Genomic DNA, 27,475 nt, shown 5'->3' on the forward strand with positions numbered 1-27,475 from the left:
CTTACATTTATTAAGTTTTGCGGAGACCCGTATATACAATCTTTTAAAAAGAAAGTTTGTGCCAGTTACTAAATAATAGGTCGTAACGGTTTTTCACGAAGTTTACTAAGGTCCTAGCAACAGTACGTAGTAAAGGCACAGATAGTATATCGCATTAACAACCCAAACGAATTGGTTCATACTAGCACAAGTTAGTAAGTTTACCAACCATACATGGTAATGGCAGCGGCACAGTAGCATTTGCTACCAAGGTAAGTTAGTGGGGGCCTGAGCCGTTTACACGGGGGCATTTCCATTACAAATAAATATTCAGGTCGCTCCTGTTCTGAATAGAAAGGGAGAGAGAGAAAGGCAAGGAAAAGACAGGAAGTTTAACCAGGGATTATCTCCGGTTGGCTACACTGTACTGGGGGAGGGGCAAATGGTTTCGATAGGTGAGGTAAAGAAAAGGATGAAAAAGTAAAATAAAAAAGAAAGAAAGAAAAGCAACATACACACACGCGTACACACGATGATGAACACGTATACGCTAAAGATAAAAAAGCAACGAAGACTGCATTGTTATTAGGTTGCGTGTAATAAACTGTACAATACAGAAATGAACAAACGGTAAAGAGGAACAAACGCATCGTAATATATAATTATTGGGATACTCTACGTGACATGTTTCAGAGAACGACCTACCAAGTATATATACCCGTAGCCTTTTGGAGCACAGCGTGCACAGTTGTGCACATATGTATTTCGGTGCCAAACAAATGTACGAACCTATATTTTTATAACGTACAGTCTCCACATATGTGCACCGCAAGTCAGCATATAACTATTATTCCAACATAATGCCAGGAATTAGTTTCTCTAAACATCGCATTATGGCAGCCACTACACAGCATATTAGATCATGGGTGAGATGAGGTATCACCTCTTACTAATTCGTTTGGGAAACCTAGTAAGAGGGGGAGGAGGAAAAGAAGGAAGAAAAAGTAGGAAGGTCAACCAGATGCACGTTCGGTTTGCGGTTAAGGAATTTAAGCGATGAAAAGAAAGAAAGGACAGGGAGGGAAGAAGGTGCTCTCAGCGTGAACACGAGCGGTTGTCCATCACTTCACGTCTTTAATAGGTACGTCACTGAAGCCACTCGATTTCATAAATCGTAGCAATGCTCGCGTCGCTTTGTAAGCCTGCGACGCGTGGACCATGGTCTGAAAATCTTAGTTTTTAAAAATGTTGTGTTGTTGAATTAGTTTAATACACTCCGAAGAACACGTGCTCGATTGTCTCTCTGCAGTTGCATGAGTCACAGATCGGTGTGTCGGACATATTAATGAGGGATGAGTAGGCTTTCGTAAAAGCCACCCCTAACCAGAGGAGGCACATTAAAGTTGCATCATTGTGGGAGAAGTTCGATCGAATCTGCAGCTTCAATGTAGAATCCAGCCGGTGCAGACTGCAGTTAGAGAAAATCGGGGCGTTCCATGAAGTTTCAGACTTGGTCTGCGCAAGTAAACGAGACCTCTCACAACGTTTGTCCTTGATATGGGTATAAGAACTGTCAGGGTTTCGTTATGGGCTGACCGGGCGGCATCATTAGCAAAGTCAATTCCGACGATGCCACAATGCCCCGGAAGCCATTGAAAGATATCATGTCCGTTTATGAAGGCTTGATGGATATGCTCTCTGGTCTCAAACCAGTTGTTCATGGATATTGCGTCGTAAGGCTGACTGAAGACTCTGAAGGGCTGCCTTGGAGTCGCAAAAACGGCCCACTTGCTCGAGGTTCTTCTTGTACGATGTAATTGACAGCGGCACGTAGGGCGACAAGTTCTCTTGCCGTAGAGGTCGTTATGTGGGACACTTCAAACTTAATTGTGACTTGTAAATGCTTAGTAAAAGCCGCGCCTTGCAAGTCTAAATTATCGAAGGCAGGAAACAGCTAGGAAAGATGCAGTAGTGGCTGACATTGTTAGTAACTGCACCCGTTACTACTTCCTTAGTAACATTTTTTTGTAAGCGTATAGCTTAAAAATAGGAGTTATCGGCAGTCATCTAGCTGGTTGCGCTGGAATAATGAAAAGAGAAAGGCACGTTAAAAAATGCCGAAGCAAAATTAAACCTAAAAATAAAATAAAGCACGCAAGGCACATTTTACCAAGGAATGACACAATATAGCCACGTTTACGCGTCACGGTGAACCGAGCAAGGCGCGTGCGTTTCCTGGCACGCTGCCACTCTGCAACCTCCCAACGTTCCGGTGCCCGAAGGAAAAGATCACCGAAGCAAGAACGACAAACAACAAATCGCGTATGGGCCACGGCGCAAGACACACGAGAAGAAAGTGATTGACCGAGATCAATCACTGGCGGGCTTGCTCCAGATTCGGTGGCGCGCGCGGGCCTTCTGCAGCGATGTGGGTGTGTCCCGCAGTTCGCCGTCACCTCGGCTCGATCGGTGTGCCCCGCTGGAAGCGAGTGGACGGAGCCTCGGACGAAAACAAAAGCTCGCCTTGAGGAACCCATCGTTGATACGTTTGTACAGCGCTGCCTCGCACGGGGTGTGTGCGGCACACGAGGGTGTGACTCTCCGACCGTAAACCGACTCACGCTTTTGTGTTGCTGCTGAACGCCTCGACCGAGGTGCGGGCATGCAAGGTCCATTGTCTTCTTTGGCAACCGCAGCAGCTGGAAGATATGTGCCCTTTCTTCTTTGTTTTTTTCTAGGTTAAACTTATGCCGATGTTAGACATGCGGCGCGGGCTTCGAATTTCGATCTGTTCAAGCACCTCTTTTCCGTTTCTTTTCTTTTTCTTTTTATGTCATGGTCGTTTAAAACTTGAGGACCACTTCCGCTAGGCGTTACCGCTGAACGTTTCTGACGAGGAAGTGGTGATCATGTTCAGGAGGGGTGGATTAAAGGTAAGTTTCTGCCGGCTGTCCGTGGGTACTTTGGCATTAGCTCATAACAGAGACGGCGACGTGTCGAATTAAATTCATTCATTCATTCATTCATTCATTCATTCATTCATTCATTCATTCATTCATTCATTCATTCATTCATTCATTCATTCATTCATTCAAAGCTTTGAAGGCTCTAGGTCGTCGCAATAGCTATCGGTCACAGAAAGGCGGAACCAATGAGGTCTAAAGACCTCAACCTCGATCCTTTGTTTTCTCGAAGGATTCCTGCTGTGCTCATAGAAGAGCCGCAGTGAATGGGAAGCGGGCCGAGGTGTTATTGCCGCTCACTTGAAAAGCTGCGAGTTCGCAGTGAGATACGCTTTCGCTAGAAATAATGGACACCGCAGCAGAAGGCACGTTCTTGTAGACAATTTAAATTGAAAATAATGTAAAGCGAAGGCTGCCCTTCGTTCTGAAACTACCTGGCTATACAATTTCCTTCTCCCTTTCTCTCTCCCATGTTGTGTGTATGTGTGTGCGTGTCTGCGGGTGGGCGAGTAAATGAGTGAGTGCGAGGGATATACATATATATATGTATGTATATATATATATATATATATATATATATATATATATATATATATATATATATATATATATATACAGTAAAAGCTCGTTAATTCGAACCGCAAGGGGAAGCCTCTTCAGTTCGAATTAACGAAAGTTCGAACTAATGAAAGTGAAGGAGGGCAACTAGTACACTGCGATTTGGAAGCAGTAGGGCATGTCAGAAATTTGGCGTGTCAGAAAGTGATGGCGTGTGCTGCGGGCACACGCCATCTTCAAGTCGAAGCTCCGGGTCCGACTGTGCCACACCACCGATGTCCATCGAAACGAACGTGAGCCGAGGCTTAACACCATCACAATGAATCGCGACGGCCGATACCTCCTAAGCTGAAAACAGAGGTGCACAACCGATGAAGACTGCCGAGACAAAGACGCTGAACATGTGAAGGTGGCGTAGGCCCTGATTCGTTGGTTCTTGATTGCAAGCGCAGCTGCGACGTACTTGATTCGCTGTGTTTCGGAGCTTGCCGTGCCATCTCCGCACAACATTAGCAGCTGTACAAAATTTGCAAAGCCTCCGAGATTCGCAACGGGCAAGAAGTCTCGGAGGTTACGTAGAACGGAGAGGCGGCAGCCGCCGCTGCCTTCTGGCTGACCCCGCGTCGGTTAGATTTTTTTCCGATTTTGCCTTCTGTCGCCGTTCTCTCCGTTTCGGAGGCAATACAGCCTTGTGTGTAGGCAGTAGGCGCGTTTCTCTGGCCGTGTGCCAGGCGAGCGTAGTTCGAATTATCCGTGAGGGCACCTTCTCGCGTTCGAATTAACGGACTTTCTTATACATAGACTTCTGTGGAGCTTGGCCGGGCCAAATCGTACAGTTCGAATTATCCATAAATTCGAATTATTGAAGTTCGAATTAACGAGCTTTCACTGTATATATAAAGCCTGCAAAGTAAAAATTAACTCTTCTTCCGGCGTAGGCTGCGTCGTGGTTTGCGTCGAGCATTACGCAATATGCGGAACTCATATCTTCGCGTCCCACTTGGAGTGTGTTGACTTAACAATGAATGACGTAGAAATCTAAACAAGGCGAGGTGATCACGAGGCTGGAAACGAATAAAAGTTTGGCGAACAAGGAGCGCTGAGTTTCGATAAGGGGACTTCATCAGAGCTAACGTTCTTACGTTCTCTTGTTCCTTCATAACTGTTTGTCGCTGAAGAAAGGAGCAGTCAGAGATAAGGAGATTATGGTGACATCAAAAGCGGCACGCGCACTTGTCAGGAGCTTGCGAGGGGTGTGCGGCCGGACCGAGGAAATGGACGCCCACTTCGAAGGCAGAGCGCAGGTTTCCATCTAACTTCTACGTGTTCTCCTTTGCATTTTAGTGTAATGATTTCATCTTAAACGTATCAAAGCATACACACCTACGGCACGACTGTCTTTAATTTTTCACTGTGCAGCCTATACCACTATCGCGGTGTATATAGAGCGTATATGTACTTGTCCACTACGGGGCAATTGACCAGCGTGCCAAGAGTTGCATGGTGCAGGCAGCCCGACACATCGAGCAGGCGGACCGCGCAGTCTCAATTCGTGGGCGCTCCTCGGACGACCCCTGCAATCACGTGTACACGCGCTGATGATAGCGACGCCGAGGTGTCGGGTAGTATACACGTCTTCATCGGGCGCTCCGTTCCTCCACGTAATGCTCGTGTAGCAGACGCGTACACCGAGTGACCGCGACCTCTATGTTCTTCGGAAGGTGAACCAGGAAAGTTACCAGCTCCTGTATCATCAGTCTGTATACGCGCGAAATAAACGTCCCTCCACCCCCCGCCCCCTCCCCCACCTCTCCGCACAGGCGAATCACTGGTGGCTATTCGCGTCGCGGGCTGGGTCAGAGGGAAAAAGAAAGGTGCGAAGTTCACAAGTAACGGAGACGGGGCCAGCAGCGTGAAGGACATGTGTAGGCGTAAAACACCGTGGTCGCCGAACAGCATTGTGTCGACCCAGTGACCGATGATTAAAGTGAAGCCAGCGTTCTAGTAAGATGCTTTCTGTCGGTTGGGCGGATGATTTCCTCCTGCACTAGCTGCAATCCGCATGGCGATTCGATGAACCCGTCGCCACTTTTCGACCTCGAATTACGAGAAGTGATAGAACCAACTGGCTCCTTACTCTTTGCTGATTCAAATTCGCACGCTTTCTAAAGTTGCTAACGGGAAGTGCGGAAGTTCGCCTGTTAAGTTATGCGCGCGCGGACCCAAGCACGAGGACGCACGGACGCACGCACAAATTTCACTAGAAATGAGCGGGAACCTCGCCGATAAGTGGAGCTCACTGTGGCAGCGCACATACTGCAGGTGCGAGGTACCCGTACTTATATCGTGCACTAAATCCCACTTTCATCCTTGAAATAGGCGGGGGAGTTTGCTGTGTGCACAATGTGGTTTGTAATAAGGATGGATGTGTGTTGTTTAGTGGCGCAAGGGCAAGGTTTGTAACAAGAGCACTGATTATGAATGGAGAGAAAACAACTGCTGCGACTGGTTGCCCCGGCGTGGTGTGTTTGAATTTCTGCGTGGGAGTCATTTATTGCGAGTGTGAATCATTCCCTAACATCCTGTTATCACACAACGTGCTCGTGAGAAGACGCGCCAACTTATAAGCATCACAATTTGTTACTGAACAGAGGAATAGCCAAACACCCGGCGGCAAAGATGACTAAAAGAGCCGGAGGTGGCCTCACATGACGGAAGAAAATATTTATCGTTATTTTTCTTGATCCCGATCATAAGCTCTTACACACTACTACAAACTGGTCAAGAATGCTTTAGGAAACAGAAAAGGAAATGACTCCAGAAATTGTAAAAAGAAGATAGGAATATTAACTTTAGATTCCCAATCAAAACACAACTTGTCATATTAACGAAGAAGAGAAGATGATAGGCTTTACTGATAGGAAATACAGAGAGGCCGACCTGAGCTAGTGCGCTCTAGCCTGCTACTATGCACTGGAGAAAAGGGAAGGGGAGTGAAAGTACGGGGATGAATGATGATGATAAGGCAAGTGGTCACGGCTTACGTACATTAGACGGTGGCCCTACTGGAGTCGCTCATCTAGTTTCGTGTCACGCAGAAACATCAACAGCGCTTGAGTTGTCCTCATAGAAGTTGCAGTGTCAAGCCATGGGCAGAGAAAAGCTTCATCGGAGTGTGGTTGCCTTCCACGCAGGCTAGGGAATTATTCAACGTCCTTCGCTGCAGCATATATGCTGGGCAATCGCTCAATATATGTTCCAGCGTTTGAGTCGTTTAACGTGTTCAGGCGTGTTCGTAATCAGGACTGCGAACACATTCAGACGCCTGACAGGCATCCCCGGTGAAAGCAACGCCCAGCCGAATCCTGCGTAGCAATGACACTTTGCTTCGCGTAACCTTCGGGAGCAAATAGAACTCACCGTCTTGGTCCGTTATATATGCAGGCGTCTGCGGATGTTGTCAGCGTGTGTTCTGTATACCTTTGTAAGCTCCTGCATGAGTGTCTTGGTCATCGAGATGGTGCCAAGTCGCGAGTAGACAATCTGTACTTCATCAGAGAAATAGAATGCCGATCTTGCGCCGCTGTAAGCGCGTTCATTGCCAATCACACCACAATGACCAGGTATCCAATGAAAAGTGATCAAGCGACCACCTCGCTGGGCGCTGTGATGAAGTTCGGCGATTTCCAGCACGAGCAGGTAATACGGTCCTTTCCTTGAAAACCATTTTATCGCCTGAAACGCTAATTTGGCTTCGCAGAACACCGTCCAATTGTCGCTGTTGGTAATAGTGATGCTTGAAAAGAAAAATTTGCAGATGAGAGAGAAAGAGAAATAAACTTTATTTAAAGAACAGACGACGATGGTCTTCCCTAGGTGGGCAGCGTTCTCAAACCAGGAAGCCCCGGTCCGTCGCCGTCCGTCGTGCTCTGTCCACCAGCCGAATCTGGTCCTCAGGGCACGAGCTGGTCAGAAAGAAGAAGAAGAATAACTTTATTGAAAGCTCCGGCTAGGGGATTGGCCGAATATCCCCACCTAGGCATCGGCCACGAGTCCTTGAGCTCTGGTCGAAACAATTTCTTTTTGTTGTGGCGAACAAGACTGTGATGGTAACAATGCCAATTACCAAAGTACTCCGGTCGCATTGTTTAATGTGATGATTATACCTGTTTGAAGCGCGGGCGACTGACGGATTATTTTCTCGAAACTGTTGTTTAAAAAAGAAAAGTACTCTGGTGCTCATCATGATATTTTGTGAAACTCTTTCACGGTCAGACGCTTCTTCGTTTATATACCCTGTTCTCGCTCGATCGACAGAGGAAGACGAAGAAGGCGTGCCGTCAGGGTTGTTCGTTGCCCTGGGCCGCTTGTCATAATCTTTGACAGGACCTTAAGCGGCCACACGAATACGGCAAGGATGGCCGGCCAACCAAGTCCAGCCAGAGCATCGCGGGGATCGTCGGCGGTAATCCGAAGGGTTCCAGTGCCATTCAAACGCGACCACGACGACTCTTCGGTGTACATCCTTAGGGTCAGGCGGGACATTGCGGACATCATGGCCGACCCGCCGCCATTAATCTACATCGCGCCGGAGGAGAACGACGTCACCCAGATCGACGCTCTGGTGGTGGGACCTTCCGACACGCCGTATGAGGGTGGGTTTCTGCGATTCCGCATCATGTGTCCAAACGAGTATCCGATCGAGCCGCCCAGAGTTTGTTTCCTGACCACAGACGCTGGCCGTGTGCAGCTACACCCGAACCTATACCCGGACGGCGAGGTGTCTCTGAGCATTATCGGCACATGTACCGGGCCGCCATGGAGCCCGGCCCAGTCTATAGGCAGCCTGCTAGTTTCCATCCAGTCGCTGCTCACCGACGACCCTTACTACGAGTCTTACGTCCCCAAAGGAATGCACCAGGAAGCCGCGAACAAATACAAACTCTTCGTGCGCCACGAGGTTGTTAGAGTAGCAGTGTGCGACGTGGTGGAAAGCTGCCTCGAGGACAACTCTTCGCATCCGGCAGTGCTTCGGGAGAAAGTGCTGGAGTTGTTCCTCGAGTTTTACGACAGGTACGAGGAAGCTGTCAGGAGCCACCTGCATCTGACTGGCACCAAAATGCAAGACCCGATTAGCCTCGCTCGCGGTGTCTATCAGCACGATACGCTGTTGACACGGCTTCAGCACCTGAAGGCGAAAGTGCAGAAACAAAGAAAGTGTGTGCTTTTAAATGGAATCCAGTAGTGTCTGGTGAGGGGCTCGGTCACCGTGCGCAGGAAGCCATGTAACAAACCTGGTGGTCTAGTGGGGCGTTGCGAGACGAGCGTCTCTGCTACGGAAGAAATTATGACGGGGAAACAGGACTCGTCGCTGACGAAATCTTCTTTCGACAAAATTAAAGGATTCGACGAACATTTGATTTTTCGTTACTGGAGATATTGGATGCTCTTGCAGATATCTCGCTTTTCCATGCTCGGCGAATTAACCATACACGAATGTTTAAAAGGTATTCGATTATGAACGCAGGAACATGTTGTCGTCCGTACACCTCCTTTGTTGTTGTTTTTCTGAATGATTGTAACGCATGCCCACAGTGGGCTCACTTTCTGGACAGGCGTGGTAGAAAAATTTCACAACTTTTTTATTTGTTTTCTTCTATTTATCAGCGATGTCTGTTGTGGGCTTCTCACCCAATTGTACGACTGTCCGCCGCCGCCGGTACCCGTCGCAGTAATACCAAAATGCTTTACGGTGTTTCATTTTATTGCGATGTCAATTATATGGACACCCCAGGCGCATTTTTACCGTCGCCGTCGCCGTGATGTTCTGCATAAAGTGCAGGGGCGATGACACCGTCGGCGCGCCGTATGCTGTATATGCGAGTGAAAGGACGCGAGGGGAGCCGATGATTGCGGCTCGATCTGGCGCGCGAGGGAGCAAGGCGGAGAGGAAACGCGCCGTCTTTCGTCGCGCGAAAGGCCGGTAGGGGGGAGGGGGCATGGGAGGGAGGGAGGCGACTGTGCTGGGCTCCGGCAGCAACTGCGCATTTCGCGACCGGTCGTTGGAGGAACTGACGATCACGGCTCAATCTCGCGCGCGAAACGGAGGAAAGGGAAAAAGCAACATAAGAGGGAATTGGGGGGGGGGGGAGGCGGCTTTTATACTGCGCCAGCAATGCGTACTTTGCGCGGCGGCGCGCGGTGGCGCGCGCCGTATCTTGAAAGCGAACTGCATACGGCTCATACCTTTGTGCGTGCTGTATTCTTGCCGCTGTTTGCGTTGAAGCGATGCACAGCACGAAGGTCACTTCGCTCGCTGCTGCTTCCGTGCTCGCTTACGCCAGCGTTTTGACAGCGAGTATATCATCGAGTGTGATGTGTTCATTTGTTCATGCGTGCACTGACACCAGGCTTGTTAATTAGGTTAGTAAGTGAATGCTTCCAAGTTGATGCGGTTGATAAAGCTGCTATCCTTAATTCGTGTAACAACCTACTACTTTACTATCACAATCGATGCTTCGCCTTTCGGACGAAACTGCGGCTTTTCAATGTAGCCGCCGTTACGGGTGAGTACTTCAACTCCGGAACGGCTGATTTCCCGGCAAGAATACTGTATCCGGAAAATATTACGCCTGACTGATTGAGAGCTCGCTAAAATTATTGCCTTACACTACACTCTTTGATGGGGCCTCCGTGATCGGCTCGCCGGTCATTTTGCGTCGGCATCACGGAGGCCGCTCACTTTTCTGCACAATGTCCTCGCAATAAAAGCAAAATGAGCATGAAGCTATAGCCCCTTCAGGTGCCAATTACTTTTATCCATTGAAGGCTTGGTTTCACCATATTTCTGCCCATTCAGAATTATGAAAAGACGTGTGCAGCTGCAGAACGGTGAAGAAATTTCATTTCCTTAGTTTATTTTCTTTTGTTTACAGAATGTAAACTGCGAGCGAGAACTCTCTGCAAGAACGTCAGATATAAGACCAACTATTTCCTGTCTGGAATACTTGGAAAGAACCTACCCAGCCACTTGAAAGTAATGGCAGGTGTAAGACCCTGTGAAAAACAAGGAAAGAAGGGAACCTGCTGCACGATAGGCATATTGACAACATAACCAAGCATCCAGTGGTCTACCTTCTAACGTGTTTACTGAAACATTTTACGTGTATTATTCGATCTTGCAGGACAGGTCCAATTATAAAGGTTCGAAGGCGTATGCGGGCCGTTTTGATTGTGTTTTCGACAGTGCTTTTGCTTTTGATGCACTAAGTGTGAACAGTTGTGCACACAATTCGTGAGAATAACGAATAAAAATATATGGGGTTTTACGTGCCAAAACCTCGATCTGATTATGAGGCACACCTGGAAACTGTACTCTGGAACTCTGGACCACCTGGGGTTCTTTAAAGTGCACCTAAATATAAGTACGCCAGTGTTTTCACACTTCGCCCCCATCGGAATGCAGCCGCCGTGGCCGGGATTCGATCCCGCGACCTCGTGCTCAGCAGCCCAACACCATAGGCACTGAGCAACCACCGCGGGTGAGAATAACAAATAACCATCAAATAATGAAGGGGTTAGACGAATAATACACGGCCTTCTGAATTCGCAGGATATTATTAAATCAATTGCTTGCAGCCTGCCTGTGCACAGCCACTATACGACGTTGGAAGTCGTTTTCTGTAAAGAAGCCGCGTTGTTAAGCCTGTGGCGCGAGTGGGAATTCTCGTTCACGTGATCAGCAGCTCGAGATCTTGCAGCGCTGATGGCAGACTTGCCGTTCTATATATGTGTTTACTTTTTCGCTTGGCGAATCGAAATTATCACTGAAAAAAAAAAATAACGCAGTTTTCAGTCGGGTACCATTACCACGGCATGTATACGGCGACGTTTGTGGATACACTAGAGAATAATACGGTCATCTCGGAGAACGTATATATGGTACATGGTATATATGGTAAAACAAATGCATTTAATTCATCGGCACTACCACGCGCCATCCGTCTCTGGAATGACCTCCCTGATAACATAGCCTCCATATCTAATCCCGACATGTCCGCTCTCAGTTACTCATGCTATTCCCATTTAATACCGTTCACGAGTGACCAATCTAGTGTATGTTATCGTGAATTTTTGCAATGTTGTATATCATTTTCATAAACGCTATTCCTTTGCTCTGTTAACAGTAACAAGTGTTCGTGTGCCTTCAGATATTGCTTTGTATTCCTAGTGCCTTAATTATTGTGTAACATGGTAATCTTTTTATAGCACTGTTCCTGTTGGAAATTTGTACTTTTTATACCTTTTACTGTTTAATATGCCCCCCTTACTTTATGCCCTGCCATAGGGCCTGTAAGGTTCTTTTGAATAAATAAATAAATAAATAAATAAATAAATAAATAAATAAATAAATAAATAAATAAATAAATAAATAAATAAACGTACACGGTCGTCTACACACGACGACTGAACGCGGGGACAGCGGCACTGACCATTTGAAACAAAGGCGCTGTGGTCCGGCAGCGAGTTAACAGCCACGAAGCCACCGCATTCCCGTCCGCATTAAACGGATTGCGTGGGGGTCTCACCGGCCACCGCGAACGCGCCGTGTGCACGACGAGACTCGGGGTGCTGCTTAAAAATGCGGACAACGTGTTCATTAGCGCGCGCGTGCCTGCGCGTGCGTGCACGAGTTTCTCGCGACCGCGATCCGCTGTCATCGACGGCACGGCGAAGCGTTCTGCTCACGGTCGCTACACCGTGCATTTTGTTGCGTCGCCTGTAGTGTACTACATGCGCGGCTTGGGCGTGGCGGGGGCCAACGCTTCAACATAGCAAAGAGCGGTTGAGTTGTTCCGCAGTATCCCCCATATACGCTGCCGTTATTATTCAAAATTTCACGCATACAGGTTCTAGTGCCGGGCACCGTTGCAGGGAACCGTTACGCACCGCAAGGAGCGCTAACGAAAAGTAAGGTGCTATGCAGTTTTTAGGGTTGCTATAGGCTTGATTCTCGGGCTTACTTTGTAATGCACCCGCCGTGGTTGCTCAGTGGCTATGGTGTTGGGCTGCTGAGCACGAGGTCGCGGTATCGAATTTCGGCCACGGCGGCTGCATTTCGATGGGGGCGAAATGCGAAAACACCCGTGTACTTAGATTTAGGTGCACGTTAAAGAACCCCCGGTGGTCGAAATTTCCCGAGTCCTCCACTACGGCGTGCCTCATAATCAGAAAGCTGTTTTGGCACGTAAAACCCCATAATGTTTTACTTTGTAATGAAACTCTACTGCATGCAGCAAAATATAACGCTTCTTTGAAAACGCATGCATATAATGCGCACGCCAGTGCAATGCACAATATACTGTGCACTATACAAGTTCACTATACTATGCATGCAACTGGCGCTGAAAGGTAACGCTTATTTGTTATTTTATTTTTTTCATTTGACAAAGCAGCGCCGAGTTTTGCGCTGCGAAGGTTTCTCCGTGATTGTGACTGATAGCCTCAGCTTATATTTTGCATTAATTACTAGGTCGCCCTGGTGATTACGATTATTTATGCAGAAACCTACAGCGGTTGCGGCCATTTTATTGTCACTGCGGGATCGCGCCACAATTCGGAGCCTTTCGAGTCAGCGCAAATTAAGCTTCCATCGAGCAGGCTTTAAGAGCCCGAGCTTGAGTGGCAGTACGTCGCTGAGGTTGTCTCTATCGCTGGCGTCTTTATTGCGGCCGGCGACGTGGTGCTTGTACACGGTGCGACGGCCTCGCATGCCTAATTGCCTTGTCGATATTAACGAGCGCATTGCAAGGGAAAGCTGCTCGACGGCAGGTGTTTGCCGAACTGCAGAGAAAGAGCGTTCACTTACTCCTAGTCTGTTTATTACTGTCCAACACTTGACGTACTGTGCCTGTAAAACAAAATTTGATATGCTACTTTAAATCAGCCCGTTCTGATGTGAAACGTCCTTCAATTCTGCTATCATAGGGAGTCGCGCTTGCTAAAGCTCGCGCGTTACTAAAACCAGTTATAACATTAGCTATTATCGCTTATATATTTACAGCCGTACTGTGCCCACGCGCCTTACTTTGGTATATATCGTTGTACGAAGAAAAAAAAATGCCGTGACATGATTATGCGTGGGTCGCGTGCTCAGACGGCGCCATTCCCGCGATAAGAATGACGCAATCGGAGCTAAACTCACCCCCGTATTCAGAAACGCATCTTGACTTGAAGCGCATGCTTGACTTGATTTTAATGACGCCTGTCGCGAACGCACCGTAAGAAACGCAATGAGCATCTTTGGCGCGTTCGCAACAGGCGTCATTTATATCAAGTCAAGCATGGGCTTCAAGTCAAGATGCGTTTCTGAATACGGCGGTTAGCCTCTCGCTCGGCGATCAGAAAGTAATAGTTCGGCAGCACGTTTGTCGAGCCTTGCGAGAATGGTTGCATTTGACAAATATTACTCAGTCACAATTGGTATAATCCATCACACTCAAGAGTTGTAAGGTCTACAAGTGTGCAAGTTGCAGAAATTTGAAGGTTCCTCGGCCTTCGAAGCCGCCCCGGCGTTCGGCACGTAATAAGGTATAAGAGAGAGAGACAGAGAGAGAGAGAGAGAGAGGAGGGGAGAGGAGGTGGGGAGAGGAGGGGAAGGGGCTCATTCGCGTCCGCCACCTTTGACCAAGGCGACCCTACTACGAATGTACGGAGCGAGCACGGTTGCAATATTAGACCGTACGGCACCCGCTATCTGTATCATAAGTTAGGTATGTACGCTTTGTAACGCGTGAATAAATGTCACTTGTGTATTTTGCGGCGTCCATTTATGAACCCTATAGTGTCCGTACGCACTCAGCCGTTTACGTCGTATATGCTAACAGCGGCTGCCTCCACGATATAGCTTACCCTACTTAGAAAAAAAGTAAAATGATGCGTGTATTTTATAAAGAGTGAAAACAAATATTTGTACAAATAAAAAGCGATATTCTGAGACGCAGTAAAAATTGAAGTAGGAGTTATTTGTTCCTAAATTGACATGTTGAGATACATGCATAAATCGCGTCTCTGATTTGCCTTCTTCTTCTTCTTCTTCTACTTTTTCGCGTTATTTCATTATGGTAATCTACTGTAAATTTTTAGCTATTATTTGGTGAAACTTCTAATTTCATTTTTATTTCATCCCTCATCATCTCGTATAATCAAATATTCTTTTTCATTATCTAACGATTACCGCAAAGAGGCCCGCTACGACCTTCCCTCAAGATTTCTAGTATCAGTCATTTGGGATATCTCGAAGCACCTGCTGCACGTTTTGAGACGTGTCAGAGAAAATGTCTGGATTGTTTGAATTATGGTTGACTGAAGGAATATTTAATCCTTATAATCATGAAAAAAAAATGGCTCAACCGTAGTTGCAGGTCTTTCTGTATAGCAGCTTTACAGTCAGGAAACACTTGTCAGGAAGTGCCTTAAGATACCGAGAGAGATAAGATAGAAAAGGGAAAGGCATGGATGTTTACCGGAACGTACAATCCCGTTTGCTTCCCTATATATATATATATATATATATATATATATATGGTGAGAGAGAGAGAGCGCACATGCGCACGATCAAAACAGTTCACAGCACAAGATAACGGTTAACACTTGTGTTGTCAGTGCTAGAGTCGCTTGCGCAAGTTTATTTTTAGTAAGAAATGTACCCATGCTTTCACGGCCCTCTGATGCGACGGTTTGCAAGGCCGGTGTTTCAAAGTGATTTGTCGCGACATTCTCATAATGGTCGGTCCCCGACGGGAGCTGGCACAGTCGCGAGGAAACCCACAAGACTTGTTGAAACATCTCCTCTTGAAGTTACAACGTACGAGTATAAGTGCGCCTATATCCGTAGTACACGGCGTTGCTATACCAGAAGAGCGCTTTCAGCCGATTGCAGCTTATTTTCGTTTGGCTCGTGCTTATTTTCGCTTGCTCTCGCGTCAACTCAGCCCAGCTAGCACCAGGAGAACTTCAAGGATATCTCAAGTTTTAATCATTCATATCAACATTTATTCCTCTCTTTATATGTAAATGATGTGTTATTCTATCCTCCCATAGCGCGTAACGGTCATTCTCAAATAAGCTGCACTCAGTTTCTGCCGTCTCGAAAGTGCTTATTCCGTCGCTTATTGTCGATGAAGGACATTTACGAAAGCCTTGACGGACTGGGTTGGTGATTCATACACGTTTGATGTTCGCACAACGCCTCGCAAATTTTCGTGGCGGGTCGTTTTCTTTCACATTTGCCCTTGAGAACTTTGTCACCAAGCCTTCTATTCGTGTTTTTTTTTTCTTTCATCCTGCTCATTCTTGCACACAGCCGGCGGTATATTAACTAAATAGAGGAAAGTTCCACTGTGCAAGGCGTTTCCGACATCCCCTGGCGAAACGTGCATATCTTCCAGCTGACCATCAACAACTTTGGGTTGCCGGTTGTGGTTTTCATTTTTGAAGAGGAGGGGAGGGTGAAGGTGTTTGTGCTGATCAAAATGCCGAACTGAGCGAATCAGTGTGGATTCGTGGTTAGAAAAAGCACAAAAGGGGACAAAGACGACAAACAGGACGAGTGCTCACTAACAACTATAGTCGGATACAACTTTAGAAAAAAGGGGAGGCCCCGCCCAGATGACCGAAGCGGCGAAGTCACCGGCCGTCCGGCGCATGACGTCGGTCCAGAGTGCGCGCCCATTGGTGGATGCTCGTGTGCATCCGCCTCGGAGGAGTAAACGCCCCATTTTTCTAAAGTTGTATCCGACTTATGGGTTTACTGGAAATTGACGTATATATATAAACCGCAGTGTATATGCGCATGTGAGAAGACTAGCTTGTCGGCGGCGCTGACAGAGATAAGAATACAGACGGAATTTAACTACTACTGCTTCGAACATGCCTTGGGAAATTTATCTCACTGCGCTGGAAAGTCCCAGAATCTTGACTCACGCACGCGTTTTTGTTCTCCTCGACGAAAAACGCCTCGACGATTTCACGTGCCAGTTGATCCACGTGTCTGAAGAAAATCTCGGTATCATTTGATCTTGGGGAGCAGCCATATTCACGACAATGCCGAAACAAATTGGAAGTTGGCGTTCCTTTAAAGTAATTCCAGTGTTGTCTAGGGTGCTCATTCACACATTGATCCGTCTGTCCTATATTATCCTGCACCACATGTCACACAAAGGTCCTACACGACTGATTTCTGGCAGGTCGTGAATCGTGGGACGTGGTTAACAGTGCACGAATCACATGCGCTGTCTTAAGTTAATCCCATTTTCATCGTACAGCTGCACAAGCGCTTCCTGGCTCGTTACGTGCACTGAGCACTACGACATCAACGCCGTACTTGCTTGCAATTTGGCTCAATCGTTGCGAAAAACAGTGCACGTACCCAATGCATAGCGCATGTACAAAGCGCAGTTTGCGTTCGTATATACCGTCATTTTTCTGGCTACTCATTTAGCTTACTCACCGCTAGTGGTTAAAGCTAAATGTCTTCCCGCGATATGGAGGTATTCGCGGTAAGATAAGGACTGATTTAACCTTGGGTCGTATTCTGGTCCCCCCACAAAGACGAAAACGTGTGCCAGCACTTAGCGGCTGCGTGAGAACAAAACCAGATCGTCAGTTCAATGAAGAATGATAGGCGTAATGAGATCTCCGCCTTTGAAAGATAAACGCAACGTCAAAGGCTTTCTTTCTTTCATTTTTTTTTTCAATGTGAATGGGCGAAGGCTGCATCGAGTGGCCAAGGAAGGCCGAACGCCAGAGCCGAGTGACGCACAGCACTTGAACTTGGCGACACCGGCCCAATTGCTACCTCAAGTCGTTGGCGGCGGTGGTCTCTCACGCGTTTAATTATAAGCGACGCGAAATTGGCCGTCGAGAATAGAACGCGCTCGTATATCTGATTAGCGCTAAAGTTTGCCCTCTTTATTTCTGCAATTCCCCACGATTCTCAGTCGGTGCCTCAAGGCGCGACGTTTTCCCGTATATAGCCTTGCTGTATAGACCAATGAGTGCTGTTGCCCTCAAGGGTGTCGGCGCTGCGTCACATGAGGTGAGCAGCCCGGAGGACGCAAATGTAACGACGGAGCCGGCTCGGACTAGTCACTGGTTTGTCGGAACAAGCGGTAATTAAAGCGACAACAACAAAGCAGACGGTGGAGAGTACGTAGCTATACTTTACTGGGAGGCGAACAGCTGTTATGAGCTATACAAAAAGACTCGATCGCGGCTTAATCGCAGCTTGATCGCGTACGCGATCAAGTTACTTCGTATTGCTCACAGTCACAGAACAAACTCGTGTATAGCTCAAAGAACGAACGAGCGTTCGTACGTTCTCTCGTTCGTGCTTTTTTATTCAAACGCCGCATGTATAAATGTATGAAGTAAACACGAGAACATCAATAAAGCAATTAATTGTACGACAATGACGCCACGATGGCGATGATGACGACAACTGTGGCATGAAGACGACTGCAACGACAAAATCAGCAGTATGACGATGACGACTACGTCTGATGATTAAGCGAGACTAAATAGTTCAAAGATGGAACGCAACAAACGCGACAGGCTGTTGCTGGGGCTGTTTACTCACACACATTTATGCACCACCAGGCCCAAATCCAAAACAGTCTGCGCATAAAAAAAGATTGACATTGTAAAGCTCTCAGGGGTTTCTTTAATACAAATGTGAAATTTGTATTCTATACGGAGCAGGTAGAAAGATACGTGTTTAATAAAGTACGTATAACCTGACATTGGTGCAAGTGGACCGATGCTGCAGTGCTTTCAGGACAAGGTAATGTGTATGAAATGAAGTGTATGTAAAGTGGGCATGAAATGAAAGAATTCAATAAACGCATTAAAAACGGTCATCGTAATCCGTAAGCTGTGCGTCACGCGAAACAATGCCTCTACACGTAATTACATACAATGACGTAAGAGTGCGACAAATCTTCCGAAGTACGCATCCACCTGAAATATATGTGTGCAGCGCCTTGATTCATCGATGAGAAGTGAGAAGTTGCCGGGCGAACCGTTATGAACGCAAGATGTTTCAAACGGCACGTTCCCCACAGGATTACCATACATTCGCTTACGTTTAATATTGTACACAGCGAGGAATCTCATGTAGGATATGTATACAATAAAAGCTGCGCATCAGTTGTGTGTGGAGTCTAGAAACACAGATATTCCAAGCGTCATACGAAAATTAAGCAAACAATGCTGCAAGCGTGCACAACAGTAAATCAGTCGTGCAAACCTCGTGCGTTAGGGACTAGTGCTAATTGGTGCTGCCCTAGTCTCGGTATCCGTAACAAGCGAACGTACCTTTACAAGCTGCAGCATGTCCGAAGCTGGCAAGTTCAATGCTCAACACTTAAAGGCGTGTCTGCTTAGTCTCAAGTGAAAAGTCGAGCTTCGGGAAGGCGTGCGAGCCAAAGTGCTTAGAATATGCCTTGGCCTCCTCAAGAATGCACCCACATGGAGAGCTCGCCACTGTCGGTGCCAATTTTTACCAGGCAGGAGTTCTTTCGGGCTCAATCGCGGTCCGTGGTAAGGGGACGTGACCATCCAAATGCTCCCGCTAGTGCTTCAATGGCGCAAGGCTCGCTTCCTCTACGTCATCGAAGTTCCGCCTCTGGTGCTTCGCGCCAGAAGTACTCTCCATGGCATATTTAATTCACTATGCCTGAAACCGAGAAGCTCATATGCCTGAGCCAGCACTAGGATATTTTGCAAGTCTACGTCTATTGCAGTGCTCGCTGTCACACTTACGACGATCGATCGGTCATGCCTTCGTCATCAGACATAAGATTGTGGATCCCTGTAATAAAAATCACAGTCACAGAAAAGTTATCATAGAACATTTACCGCAGCTATTGAGTTGGCTGCACTACGAGTAGCCTTCACTTATGTTTTGCAGCAGCCAGCTCTCGTTGTGTGGGATTTTCAGCTATTGGCAGGCGGCTCTGCAATGCCTGAAATACTAACGTCTGCAAGTGCAGTTAATCACTGGCGTTAAACGCTCAGATGCGGTGACCTGCTGGTTTAGCCACATTCTACTGCTGCGGTAATTAGCAGCCCACTGTGGGATAGATGGAAATCTGATGCAGGTTACGTTGCGGTGGGAACTTCACTCAGTGACTAGACCAAGCTAAGCTCGATGCTATTGAGAAGAAGTGAGGTGGTGACGGTTGTGTCAGCCGTTGCGTGCCACTCGCAGCAAAGCGCGATTAGTGGCCACGCAAATGGCCTTGCGGCAGGTGCACTGAAGGAACACTTCGCTCAGCATCTGGTTGTTTGCGCCCAGCCTACAGTCCCTGAGGAGCCGCCCCATAAAACGTAGAACTTCCGACAGTCGCCGTGCTCCTCTTCGTTGAGAAGCTGCTGTTGGTGCCTGCGCACAGACGTGGACTTGCGTTGCAGAACCGCCTTTTTGAAGTGGTCATAGGGGGTGGTGTCGTGGGGTGCGTCCACAACGTCATGGATCTCCTTAATCACCTCTGTAGGGAGTGCCGAAACAGCGTGGAGGAACCTGGCGCGCTGCGACGTAATGCGGCGAAGGTCGAATTGCCAGAAGCGGGTCGCTTTTGTCTTTTGATTGAAGCGAGTCACTGCCGATGTTGCAGAATTTGGAGTGTCCGGGAGAAATTTGTGCCACCAACTCTTTTTTTCATGCAGAGAATACTTAAGGCATGCAGATTGTCTCCGCGTGTGTTTTCTTATACGGCATGAAGCTCGTAACGCCGGTAAAGTATGGACGCGACGTTGTATGTTACCTGCATGCGAGGGCACGAAGGCTACGCTGGAATAGTTATTATGGGAAGGTGAGGGCAGAACAGGGGCTTACCGCACGCAATTTCTCACGGAACGTGTACACGCTGATTATATTCAGCTCTTTACTGAAGCGCTATATCTAAGAAGTGTTGGGCGCACCAGCGCTTTGTTTCGCGCTCTAAATTCAGGAATTCGCGTCATTTAGCTGTCGCGAACCATGATCACATGGATGCCTAATGAAACAGTCAATGTCTCGAAGATGTCGGCAATATCCCTAAGCATTTCCCTTCGTGAAAGCCAACGCGCTTAGGCGCTTGACGCGTCTTGTATTGCAATACCAATTATACCAACATTCCGATCGATATTTTCCCGTCGTTTATAATTACACATGGTTGTTCCTTTACATAGTTACACAGCACGTTGTTCCTGCCTCTAGAGCACGTGGTTCAGAGGCAGGAACAGCGTGCTGCTGCGTGTGCGGTACAGCTCAAGGGCGCCGCGGCAAGAGGAGGCCGCGGCGAAGCGACAACGTCGACAAAGCTTCCTGTAGTTCAAAAGCGCGAAGCGGGTGCAAATTGAGCATGTCGCACTACAGGACCGCGAGGTCGACGCAAGGCGACGACGTCGACAAGCTCTAACCCATGCTTCACACGGACAAGGTTCACGGACAAGGCCATGTGTGTTTACTTAGCCAGATTATGTTTAGTGCAATTCCCACTGCTACTAAAGCTACACGCTTTAATCATGCTGCCCGCTCAGCTCATACTGACGAACGGCACGTCCCAATTCCTCTTTCTAGAACTGACGCAGCACGGAAGCTCTGCTACTTGCTCGGCAATGCACCGCGTCGCAATGGAACGAACCACGTTTAAGAAATACGCGACTGTACTCACTTGATCCCACACTAAGTCTTCAAGCGCCATCACAGCTTCGCCGTAGAGACGCCACCCTTTTATATCGGTTGCTTGGGCGCCGCCTTTATCAAAGCCTATGCATTCCGCATAGGGATGGCCGACACCCCAACCTGTGACCGCTGCGGCCATGAAGAATCAATTGGCCATATTTTGTGCGCCTGCCCGCCGTACAGCCCACAGAGGGCATGCCTTCGCCACGAACTTGACCAACTGGACGACCAACCGCTATCCGAAAAAAGAATTCTGCAACATCGAAAGGACCTACCGTTACAGAAGGAGGACGTGCAAGCGCTATTGCGCTTTTTGCAATCTACCGGTCTGTGTGAACGACTTTTACTGGAACGCCTTTTGTGTGTGTGTCTCCATGTGCGTGTTGCTCTTTTTTTTTGTCCTTTTTGGCGTTTTCCTCTCTGTCATCTTTCTAACCCCTATCCCCCATCCCCAGTGTAGGTTAGCAAACCGGAGACTCATATCTGGTTAACCTCCCTGCCTTTCCTCTTCATTCTCTCTCTCTCTCTAACGTATTCCTATGACATTCATTGTTTCGCCCTTCTGACGTAATCGTGATTTATTTTAAAAAAATCAATCAATAAAACTGACGAACGGCTGGATTAGAACCGAGGACATCTAGCACAGGATCCTGACACTGTGACGCATACTCCACGGGCACTCTTCCCCCATAACGGCGTGCCTCATAATCGGATCGTAGTTTGGAAATGTTAAATCGCGGAAATTATTTAAAATAAATTAACACGTCGTCGTACGTCAAACTGTGGCTCTATTCCGAAGATAGTGCAGTAAAAACATAAATATTCGAGTCCGACGCTCCTCCTACTGCCCTCACGCGAGGCGCGACGCAATAAAGTGCGGTGCGCAGTGACTGCGCCCCTATCTCACGCCCTTACTCGCTCAGGAAAACAGTCCTTCATTGGCTTCCATTGGCAGTTGGATCGTCTTCCGAATTTTTCTGCAGTTTTGGCATAAGAAAAAAGTCCGCCTTCGCTCTACCATGTGAAAGTGGGTGTGCAGCGAATCCGGTGCGGACGTTAGACAAGTACCACCACCCCCACAAGCGACATATACGTCACACGCTCGCGCGCACATGTGCGGAAGTGCAGCATACATCCTCGTTCTTGTAAGCCCGCCGCGTGGCGCAAGTGCGTTACTGAACTAATTGAATTTCTCGATGTAAAATGGGTCAGACTTACAAACGACTTACAGGCACGATAGCATCGGATTGTGATTCGAATGCACGAGAAAGCATAATTTTTGTACGCGGAAACTCAAACACAAATCCCTTTCCCAGCTGCCTGATTTTAATTTGGGGGGAGGGGGGGAGGGGGAGCATGCCACGAAACATACGGACCAACGAGTGGCTAACAGCTTCGCTGTAAAACGGTTGTTTTTACGAGCTTTTCGCGACACCTCTACTCTTATATAAAACGTCTAAATTTTCGCGGAGGCTCCTGTATATCTAGGCTACCTTAACCAAACAACGGTTTTTAACGTGGTCCAAAAATTCGTTGCAGTTTGCCTTCATATCGAAAATGCATTTTTGTTAGTTGTGTTTACACGTAGCTGTATAAACCAGGAAAGTTATCATTACGTGAAAGGTACAGTGCTCTTCGAACGCACACACACCCATTTCCCCAAGAAAGAAAAGTAGGAAAAGAAATAAGAACAATGGAAACAATACCTTGATTTGGGCGAGTTGGTTCATCTTGACAGTTTTCATAAAAAAGCGGTAAAGACAAAGACGAAGTCGAAGGAACACACACGACAGGACTGGCGCCAGTCCTATCGTACGTGTTCTTTCGACTTCTTCTTCGTCTTTAGCGCTTTTTTATGAAAACTGTCAGTGGAAACAACTTTTGACGCCTCACTCCCAACAGAAGCAACCTCTAAACTTGAGCTGATGTTGGCGTATTCTGCAATATTTACTCATACTGAGGGTGATATACGTTAAAGGATGAGTACTGTGAACAAGTTACTTCTCTCTAGGTTGTTACTCTTCAGAGCCAACAAAATCAATTATAAATAACTACTTATGTAGGGGCTACGAAGCTTGCCAGGCCATTCACAGATACCGTATACGTAAAGAAGTGTTTACTTAGCCAGTAATGAGATAGAGAGATAAGATAATGCAGAGAAAGGCAGGGAGGTTAACCAGAGGTAGTTCCGGTTGGCTACCCTGCGCAGGGGGACGGGTTAAAGGGGATAAAAAGAGAAACATAGCGGAAGAGGAAGATAGAAAGAAAGAGAGACAAGCACGAACAAAGCGCCTACAGTAAAGAGCGGTAGGGGGCGGCATTCTTAGAGTCTGTCGTGAAGCCCCGTAGACCGCAGGAACCTTAATAACGCGAGTAAGGCCAGTAATGAAGTGTATTATCTCAGTAGTAGTACGCCCCCGCCGTCTCTAACTGGCCCTCTCTTTGTATATGTTTTTAGTGTCTTTACAAGTTCTGTGCGCTCATAGATCTGAAGTGTCGTATCACAGCATTTTAATGTCTGTTTGTGAAACGCACGTTGCATTTTTTTGACTTTTTGTACAAGAAGCTCCGTGTATCATACATTTAAACCTTTCCTTTTAGAGCGTGACAGTTTGTGTTTTTTATCTACTCGCCGCTAGGGAGCCTAAATATAAGCGCTTTAATACGAAGAATTCATTGTCTCATTTGAGGCACTTTGTGGTCTCCTTTTATTCAATTTACCCCTTTCCCCAGCACAGAGTAGCCAGCCAGTACTTACACTTGCTAACCTCCCTGTCTTTCCTCCCCTTTTTCTTCTCCCTCCCTTGTGGTAGGTCGATGGATAGGTAGCCGTGTTCCTAAATTGTTTTTGAGCGTATCGCTAAAGTGAGAGAAGTCGCTAAATTTCTTCTAAATCTTCCTGCAAAAGAGTTAAAATAGTCGCCACCACTTTTAAATTTCTAGGTAACGTATAGGCCTATTGGAGCACTATAGCTAACGTGGCGTAAATCATATACAGAAGCGTTTCACTGTTTACCAGGGTGCTTACAGGTGATGAATAAACAGTGAATTTACCAGCTGTGTGTGCAGGGGGATAATTTTTAAGCTTTAGGGAATTTTAAAGATTGCCTGTGGCAACAGCTTAATTCTTGTCCTTGAGCACTATAATTCGAAGAGGCGGACATTACTAACACGAGAAATCGAAACACGTATTAAAAGCATTAAGAAAATTTCACTAATTAACTTCTTAATTATTTACTTTACGGCACATATCGCAATTTATGAAATGTATCCGGCGAGCTTGCGAGATGTATCCGCTCGAAATTAATTTCCAGGATGACGCTAGGTTCAAGATATTCTTTCCCAAAGTGTGGAACGAAATACACGGGCGTTCCAGTTACTTTTGTGCTTCAATCCATGAGAGAGCGTTTTCGTAAAAAAGTAGGTGGAAAAACTGTGCATTTTAAGGAAAGTTTGATGGCGCATATCTCCAAACTGGCGTCATTCTGGGAATTATTTTAAGTGGCTACCCTTTGCAAACTCACCAGCTACAATTAGTAAATTGCAATACGCGCCGTAAAGTAATTCAAATGATAATTAGTGCACTTTCGTTAATTCTGTGAATATCTGTTTTCATTTATCGTGGAAGTAATTCCCGCCTCTCCGAATAATCCAGATCAACGACTAGAATTATGTTATCTACAGCAGGCTGTTTCTTAAAGTTCCATAAAACTCAAAAATGATCACCCTGTAGAGTGGGCTCTTACTTTACTAACATAGTTACATAATAACTAACAATCAAAGCTTAAATTCGGCGTAGAACTTCACATTGTGAGGTTGCAAACGCCAGAACGATTCAAAAGAACACTGATTTTCTTAGTACGCAAAGGCACTTGGTCCCCATTACCATTGCAAATTTATGGTTCTCGTCGCTCCTGAAAGGAAAGTGAAATTCTACGACACGCACTTGGTGGCATGTTAACACTGCAATTGACTATCACGTGACCTTTATGCAGGCCGAATCTACTATATTGCAGCCCCTGATCTACTATATTGTATAGTAGGTCAGTATAGATATGTTGTATAGTATTGAAATGTCCAAAAGCCATGACATGAAAAAACACTGTGTTCAGACTCGTGTGAACGATCTCAGCCGCTCCAAGACCTTCCTACAGTCGACCTGCGTCTTATTATTCCCTTTCTGCATTCTGCCCCCCCCCCCCCTCCCCCCATCTCACCATAACATTTATTTCAATAGGTATCGGTACATTTATTTACTGATACTCTTGCAAATGTTTGCCAATCGAACGTGCTTAGTGAAAGTGCAGGAGCGTTAGAGTTAAGACCTGTTATCAAATCGTTCCGTGAATAATAAAATTGCAAGGCGATTCAAGCTCCAGTTGAAGACGGTGAAATACGGTGTCTTCCTGAGCAAGCTGGCCGTGAGAATGCGGCAGACTCACTAAGCACAGTGCTCTATCTCGCCATCCTTTACGTACGTGTTGGGAGTAGCTAGGAGGCGCGTCGGAATGCTTCAATTTTTTTTTTACTGCGTCATCTTTGGGACGTTGAATTCTTAAATCAGTATTAAATATTTTAAAACAAATTATAGGAGTTTTACACGCCAAAATTAGGATGTGATTATGAGACCCGTCATAGAAGGTGAAAAGCGTCCTATGCGTAATGGTTACCGTATCGACCACTTCTACTAAAGGTCCTTTGTTCGAATCCCGCCGCAAGGCAAGTTATACTCGTATATATATATATATATATATATATATATATATATATATATATATATATATACACACACACATGCATGTTGGGAACATGACAGCGACCTGTGGCCCCAGGGGCACATATCGGCCTACATTTTTAGACTGCTTCGTGTTGGGAATCGGCCCACGAAACAAAGCTGCTGACGCTGCTGACAGCCCCACCAGAGCCAGCGCGGCTCCTGCGCCTGCGCGGAGCGGCTTTCCGGCTTAACATTAGAGCCCGAGATGGCAGACTTTGGCGCCACTCAGGGTCCCCACGCGTGCGCCATATACGGGGACACTAAATTACGACGCACAGCAGAGGCGCTGTAAGGTAAAGCCATTCCCACTTGCTTCTATTCTATCTCTACCATTAGCCCTCCATGATTTCATTTCATTTCGTTTATTTGCTCTCGAGGCCGGAGCATTACAGAAGTGGAACTGGGGTTACAAAAGCTCATAAATATACAAAAAACAGTACAGTGCACACAATACAGGTTACTGGCAAACGAAACAAGCTTACATAAAATAATTAGAAACAGTAGTCTTGATAGCATTAACATCGGTGATGGAGGCGATGGAAGCTGAGAGGCGATTGCAGTCAGTGCTATAGTTTTTGGAACGAATGAATTTTTTACGAACATATTCCAGGAAGCATGTGCGAATAGTGGCTATTCGATTTGTTATTCGAACGTTTCGAATAGTCGCACAGCCCTATTCATTAGTTTATTCACTTAATCAGCGAACGTCAGATGTAATCATGAGCTCTGCGCCACCGCTGCAATATGCATGTTTGTTCGAAAAAAAAAAAAAGACGTCTTCGCAGCATTGTTTTAACAAAAATGTCCATCTTCATTAAAATGCTGCTAGGCCTGATTCGCCGCCCTTCCGGCAGATGGCGGTTGCATCGGCGACGTTTTGGCAGACTCTTCGCTCTCCAGTGTTCTTTCTCTGTTTTCCGTCGACCGCGAATCCCAATTCCAATCAAGAGTGCCTTGTGTGCCCATAGCAAACCTGCGGCTCTTGTGATCAGGACTGACGTGCGGCATGTGCCGATTGTTATTGCTGCGATGTGAAAGCGCGAACTCTTCGCTGGCACGAAAGGAACGTAAGCGGAAGCGAGGAAGTTTGGTTTTCCTTGCGTCTTCATTGCTTCACGTGAGTCTACGCGTGTTCGTATAGAGACAACACTCTCGAGGAGTAAGCCGCGGAGCTTTCGGCAGAACGGTGAAAGGAAGACTGCCTCACGCGGCGCGCTTATACAGACCGCCTTAAGTTTGTGTGCAAGCGCCCCTGCGATGACTCTCAGCCGCATTTCCTTCTTTTTTTCACCTTTTTTTTGTTCGCATGACACGGAAGCGGGCGGCACTCTTTGTACGTACTTTGTAAAGCAAGAACAACACGCCAGAACAAAATAACAAAGAAAAAATAAAAGGAAAAGAAAAATCGGCAGCTTTTCGAGCCTCCCTCCGCGGATTCTCCTCATCTCTGATTGGTCCGCTGCTGCACCA

The 27,475-nt window shown here is 46.9% G+C and overlaps 2 protein-coding genes across 4 annotated transcripts in view; one reads left to right on the forward strand and one right to left on the reverse strand.

Moving 5' to 3' along the window:
* LOC139060020 (monocarboxylate transporter 12-like) overlaps nt 1-27,475 on the reverse strand; it is a 207,265-nt gene that overhangs the window by 64,600 nt on the left and 115,190 nt on the right. The window lies entirely within an intron of this gene.
* Nucleotides 7,918-8,745, forward strand: LOC135897150 (ubiquitin-conjugating enzyme E2 Z-like). Its single transcript, XM_065425713.2, has one exon. The coding sequence runs from the start codon at nt 7,918-7,920 to the stop codon at nt 8,743-8,745; it is 828 nt and encodes a 275-aa protein (XP_065281785.2).

The sequence above is a fragment of the Dermacentor albipictus genome, chromosome 5, assembly GCF_038994185.2.
Source record: "Dermacentor albipictus isolate Rhodes 1998 colony chromosome 5, USDA_Dalb.pri_finalv2, whole genome shotgun sequence".
Taxonomy (NCBI): Eukaryota; Metazoa; Arthropoda; class Arachnida; order Ixodida; family Ixodidae; genus Dermacentor; species Dermacentor albipictus.